Source organism: Ammodytes marinus (genome assembly GCF_949987685.1).
Source record: "Ammodytes marinus genome assembly, chromosome: 12".
In the NCBI taxonomy this organism is placed as follows: Eukaryota; Metazoa; Chordata; class Actinopteri; order Uranoscopiformes; family Ammodytidae; genus Ammodytes; species Ammodytes marinus.
The window spans coordinates 25,494,524-25,501,000 of NC_137216.1; the positions used below are offsets into that span (position 1 = coordinate 25,494,524).

The 6,477-nt window shown below is 38.3% G+C and overlaps 1 protein-coding gene across 1 annotated transcript; it reads right to left on the minus strand.

The window, feature by feature from the left end:
• Positions 1-1,720: 1,720 nt before the first annotated feature.
• tsn (translin) lies at positions 1,721-5,331 on the minus strand. Its single transcript, XM_080038254.1, has 6 exons — positions 5,171-5,331; positions 4,458-4,551; positions 4,257-4,353; positions 3,918-4,033; positions 3,752-3,831; positions 1,721-3,122 (listed from the first exon to the last, which is right to left on the minus strand). The coding sequence occupies exons 1-6, from the start codon at positions 5,234-5,236 to the stop codon at positions 2,892-2,894; spliced, it is 684 nt and encodes a 227-aa protein (XP_079894380.1). The 5' UTR covers positions 5,237-5,331; the 3' UTR covers positions 1,721-2,891.
• Between the last annotated feature and the right edge of the window lie 1,146 nt (positions 5,332-6,477).

Sequence of the window (6,477 nt, forward strand, 5' to 3'; positions counted from 1 at the left end):
CCAGAGCTATTTTTCAGTGGTTTTCCGTTTCGTCGGCACTGCCCTCTCCTGTCTGCGCACCGTCGCCCTCTACTGTATGTCGGCGGTAGTGCAACCTACACTGCCAGAGATGCAGTTGAGCAAGAGCCCCTTCCAATAGGCTCAACATACCTCCTGTATCACTGTGTTTAAAGGACAACTCACACAACAGCAATAATCTCTGCCAGTTTCAAAACAAGTAGCTACTGTTTATGCATTCTTTTTTTTGGTACCCCCAAGATCTCCCCTTTGTGTTCAGGTGTTTTATCCTTCGTCTGTGTTACTGAGTTTCATGTGGTAAAAGAAAATCAACGTAAGTCTCAAATCTGATCCCATATGTTGGTGTCAATAAAGCTTCCCCTCTGTCATCCCAACACTAAGGAAGTATCTGTCCAGGTCAGTCATTGGAGTTAAGATAAGTCTTAGTGCCATGAAAACAGTTGGTGAAAAAGTCTAGTCAATCTCGTTTGTGTGTTAACATGTTAAATAAGTCAAACACTACAGTTCCCACTCACCTGTGTGCAGAGTTTTTCAATCTTGAGTTCTGGAACTCAATTGAGGTTACTTACTGTATCTAGGGCATGGTACAGATCAGTTGTTATTTGTCTGATCAATTTGTCCAGAAATAGTGAAAAATGTTTAGTCACTTTTACTTCACTTCAAAATCAATTGATTATCAAACTTGTCTGACTTTGTTTCAGTTAAATAACCTATTGACTTATTTCACAACGAAGCGTTTGTAATAAAGATCTCAATTAAATAGGTATGAAGTACAAAGCAAACATATGCTTTAAATTGTCATGCTGACATGACATCTCTCAATTTGGGCCTGAAAGGTTGACAAACTCTGGTTACTTGTTGAACTCACCTCAGAAATTTTTTTCCAACCATCTTGTCATGACATCATGGCTTTACCTGTGTTAGTAGCACGTGACCTAGCGATGAGCTGTTGTGCCTTGGTACTTGACTACTGTTATGTTTAATACGTACTGAAATATTTGAAACCTGTCACAGTAGCATTTAACTCTCGCGATGCGGAATAGACCGCCATCCGTCGGCGCTTGATTGAGATCAATTTTACAGGCAATACAATTGTTCCAGACAGTCTGCTGATAATAACCATGTGATCACCTGAACCTCTCTCTTACTAAAGTGTGTTTTTATTTATGAAGGCTTTATTTTGTTTAATGCACTTTATTTATTCCTCAGTAATATAATGCTCTCCAGTCAAACGTGTGTCACTCAGTCTGGTTTATTTACAGTTCTTCATGGTAGAAGAAACCTAGTTGACTGAAGTTGACTTTTCTGCAGGTCGTTCATGTCATTGAACCAAAACCACTATTTAAGACCAATGCTGTTTTATTATTTGCTCTGAAGGTAGCACTATAAGAGTAGTAGCGAATCACTGTGTTTTAGAGGGCAGGGCTCCTAAACTACACACCAATACTCCTGTGCTGTCAGAGGATGCCGTTTCAAAATGAACCCCTTTCAAATCATTAAAAAAACAACAATGTCTGCTCATTTGCATACAGTTTGTTTTGTTTTCCCCATTTGCATTTGAAAGACCCGATGTATTATTTCCCCCCCCGATGTAATATATTGTGAATTAAATTAAAAGATTTTAAACACGTCCTTGATTGCTTGATTTTTTTTGTCTGTGTGTCTATGTGCTCAAGTCTAAAGAGGAAGCCAGTCATTTAGAATGTAGAAATATATTTACAGTCATTTTAAGGACAACTGATTCAAAAGACAGGGATAGACACGGTACATGTGGAATGCACTTATCACTCAAAGGGAACAAAAGCACAAGATGCAAGTGAATTATTTCTTGAAAATACAATCCAGTTTCACTACAGTATCGAAGCAAAACAGAAGCATGGATGCAGACAATTGAAAAAAAAAATCTTTGTTAAATTTCTTTTTGTAGAAAAAACAAGAAAATCAGTTAACGTATCACATGCAGGCATTCTGACTATTTTGTATTTGCTTCATCACCCAACTAACCAAATATTAACATTATAAATGGCAGCAGACATAATCATTGGCACTGTTCTGCAAGGGTTCCTCGCTGCTGGGAGAAAATAAGGGAATCTAACTAATCAAGAAGTAGCCATATTTATTATAGAAAAAAATAGGTTTATAACTGGGTAAGGCGCTAGGTAAGGCGCTTAATCATTACAATTTAAACCGAGGAACCTTTATGAAAGGTCAGGAATGATCCAAATCTGGAAAAGAATGACGACAAATGTATTTTTGATTTAATTATCCGATTTTTGCATCAAATATTTCCGGGATTTATTAATTTTTTGAGAAATACCATCTGGTAAAACAAAAAAAACACATCAAGTTATCTTTTTTTCTGTGCTTTGTAAATAAACAAACATCCACAAAAAGAAGCTTTGCATGGTTGGAACGCTCCACTCTCTGCACAAACGAAGTAAACATCGACATAATGTAGTTTAATAAGAAGAAACTGAGTTTTGCAAACTTGACGTAAAAAAAACTGTTGCAAAACCAATTCAGTGAAACAGGAACACCACGGGAATCAGGTGAAGCCATTAACGCAGATTTTCAAAAAAAAAACAGAAACAAAGTGGACCTTCCATCTTCAGACTCCGAACGATGGTGCCATACTTGGTCACACGATCTGACAGTCTGCCATCCATCTAAAGCCATCTTCTCAAACACACACTTTCTCTCACTCACACAAACACAGACACACAGAGTCTGATCTCAGCTGCTGAGTCCTCAGGTCTATCCCTGGGTCTTGTCTTGCAGGTGGGGTAAGGTGCAGCAGCCGTGGAGAGGGTTGCCAGCCCGGCGGTGGAAAAGAGGCAGCTATCTCCCACAGCCAATGAAACACCTCAGAACTCTTACTTGTCGGCGCTTGGCTCCGCCTCCTTGGCCAGGCCGCGGATGGACAGGTCGTACACCACCTCCTCGATCTTCTTGACGTCGTACTTGAGGCCGTCGTAGCGCTTCCTCAGCGGGTCGTTCTTCAGGTTGAGCATCCTGAAGCCAGAGTCCAGCTCGTTGATGAAGTTGGAGATGCGCAGCGGCCGGTTGTAGTCGCCCGCCGTGACGCTGTTCACCGCCAATCGGGACTGGAGGAAAGAGAAAGAATAGCAACGATTTTACACAGAGTTACTTAGCTTAGAAATCTTTTTTTTTCCCCTTTTTTTTTGGGGGGGGGGGGGGGGGGGGGGCATTTTATGCTTTTATTAGACAGTTTGAAGAGACAGAGATGGGAATGACATGAAGAGAATGACCACGGGCCTGATTCTGACCCGTGGTCTGCTGCTTCTGAGGACTGAGCCTCTATTGGTGGGTGCTCTAACCACTAGACCATGAGTGCCACCCCCCCCCCCCCCCCACCCTTAGTCAATACTTTTAAGTGATTCATTCATTAGACAGTAGTAAAACAACAAAAAGAAAGTAATATGATGATGATGAACCCATGATGTAATTGGTCGATAATCTAACAAAATGCTGAATGTATAACATAATAACTTTTTGCCCATAATGTAATAACTTATAACATTATGAAGCAAATAGTTTTCTTCATTAATGACATTTTATTACCAATTATGGCATCAATATCTTTAGATTCATTTATTCAAGGATTTTAAGGATCTGCTAGGAACACTTTCTATCTGGTTGGCCCTAATACAAGGTACAATTAAATTTCTAGCCTTGTTATATTGTTGCTTTAACACCAGAGCATTAGACTCACCAGCTCACTAGCCATGATCAGCACACCTGCCAGGTAATCCTCTACGTCCATGTGAAAGCCTTTCTCTCGCGACACCTCAACTGTAGGGTGAAGAGGTAAGGGGAAAATGAGTAAAGCCAAATTAACAGGTAAGCATAACACTAAGAAGACACAGACTGGTACCTACTGCCAAGAATCTCGGCCACTTCCTCCCGTTTGACCAGAGTTTCACTCTCCAGGTAGACAGTGAAGGCGGCCAGGAAAGTCAAGCGCTGCAGGACAAACCGCCAGTGCTCCTGGAACCTAAAGAGCGGTCAAACAGATCAATAAAAGAGACTTAAAAAAAACAAAAAAAACATATTAATTCTGCTATACAGAGAGTTCTGGCTACCCACATTAAAACAAGAAAAAATAATAATGCTGCAAGCTACTGTTATGAAAGTATTCCCACTATTTTAGATAGATACAGCTTCAGGTAACACCATGATAAAAACTAGTAGTAACTATTGTAAATAGTGGCTCCTACCTATAATACTGCTCCGCGGGAAACTTGGTTTTGAGTTCGGCAATTTGTGTCCTGACTATGCAGAACAACTCCCGCGCCTTTACACATTTACCGGGAACTGAAAGGAGGTAAAGGAAAAAAAAAACATTGAAAGTCTCATTAGTAAAACATGGTCCAGCACCAACAAGTGAAGCAGAAGTGCATAATGTGTCACAAACTAACTTTCTTTGAATCCAGATGCTTGGTGGACACTCTGCAGTAGTGTTAGTATTTCTCTGGCATTCTGCTCCAATGCCTGCACCACCTTACGGATATCCTGAAAGAAAAAGTCCATTAATAATAAAGGTTTTATATTACAGAACAACATAACGTCTTTCCGAAGAACAGAAATAAAAACAATACTTCTGTAACTGAAAAATAAACCTAGCAACCCACAATCATACACTTTTAATGACATAAAGTCCCCATCTCAACCCAATGAAATGCGCTGTATACTATAAATACTTTGAATTGCTGATCAGTTCACTGCGATAACACATATCACAGGGTAATTGTGTTTTAATAAAATGTTGATTAATTAAATTACTTTTAAAGTTTCATGCAGTGCTCACTCACTTCAGTGTGCAGCCATTTAAAAGCTGTTTTCTCGTAAATGCATGTGTTTTTTATTCTAAATAATTCATGCACGAAGGGGTTAAGGATCTTTAATTTTAAGTGACACGCTTAGTATATTGTTATAAACCTGGATAAAATTAGATTACAGTGATACAGTAGATATCTCAGTCAGTCAGTGAGATGCGCGTTAGCCTGATTAACCAGACTTGTGTTATTATAGTGCAGTTTTTTTTGTTGGTGTGAACGTGTTTTGTGTGTGTGGCTGGGGTTAGCTTCTGAGCTAACGCTGATAAAAAACCCTCTCCGCTGTCCATTCATACCTCTCTGATTTCCTGGTCGGCGCTCAGGAAGCCCTGGATATAACTGAACATTTCCGTGACAGACATTTCTGCTCCGAGCCGAGGTGTGTCTGGGTTAAGCCACACAGAGGATGATAACAATGAGGAGGGTGAAGAAGCCGTCTGTATGCTGCTGCTGCTGCTTATTCATACAAAAAAGAAAACACAAACGTGCGCCTCGCCTGAGTGCTTTGTGTGGCGCGTGGAGATGATGTCATCATTGAGTCCAGACAAAAATAAAATACAAAATAAGAAGGAAAAAAAGAGAGAAACGTGTTGAAAAAATGAAAGAATTAAAAAAAAGATACACACAACTCATTAAACATGAACTGCTAAACTACAAGCCTACTATTACTACTTTTACTCAATGCTTGTATTTCACCTTATAGCCTTTAATAACAATAATAACAATAAGTGTTTTTATTATTGCATAATAATGGAAAATTATGAAATATAAAGGATTATTTGTTTTTCTCTCAATTCAGTTTAGGCTACATTTCCAGCCCAACGTTGTATGGAGCCTGCCTCTGAGTTGGTAAATAGGTAGGCCTAATATAAATAGTTAATTTTATGTTTTTATTCTGGAGGTGTAGTAGTTATATTTTCTTATACAATTGTAATATTTACCCATGTTTGGAACAGTTTAAAAACAAACACTTCATGACTTTCTACACCACATCTGGTGTCCTTTTTATTTGTTCTTGCCCTGCCCTTCAGACAGCCTGAGTCCTCCACTGGATCCTCCATGTGGTTTAATTCATGAACACAAACGTCATCGAATGCAGGTCAGAAATTTGATGACCATCCTTTTGCCTGCTGGGTGGTTTTAATATTCTGGTGGACAGACATACTGCATTACCTCATTCACCCTGTTGATGGAGCCAAAGCAGCACACTCACTAATGTTGCCTCCAAGTGTTGCTCGAAAAAAGGAACACCAAACGCAAAATAGTGGCGCTATTACCAGTAGCCTACTATAGTAGTAATCTGGTTATACTGTAGTTGAGGGGAAATACTTTTTATTCAAAAAAGTACAGCAGGCGATCCTTTGGTTATAGAGGCTATGGTTATAGTACAAATCGCACATAGTAACTCTTATTTATTTATCTTATTACATTTTATTTATTTATTTATTTATTTATTTATTTATTTATTTATTTATTTATTTATTTATTTATTTATTTATTTATTTATTTATTTATTTATTTATTTATTTATTTATGTATTTATTTATTTATTTATTTATTTATTTATTTATTTATTTATTTATTTATTTATTTATTTATTTAT

Bases quoted from the DNA above. Each gene is read 5' to 3' on its own strand.
- tsn (XM_080038254.1), bottom strand. From the start codon at position 5,236: ATGTCTGTCACGGAAATGTTCAGTTATATCCAGGGCTTCCTGAGCGCC. The intron at 4,354-4,457 runs GTTAGTTTGTGA...ACCTCCTTTCAG, and splicing joins AGCATCTGGATTCAAAGAAA to TTCCCGGTAAATGTGTAAAG. The intron at 3,832-3,917 runs GTAGGTACCAGT...TTCACCCTACAG, and splicing joins AGTGGCCGAGATTCTTGGCA to TTGAGGTGTCGCGAGAGAAA.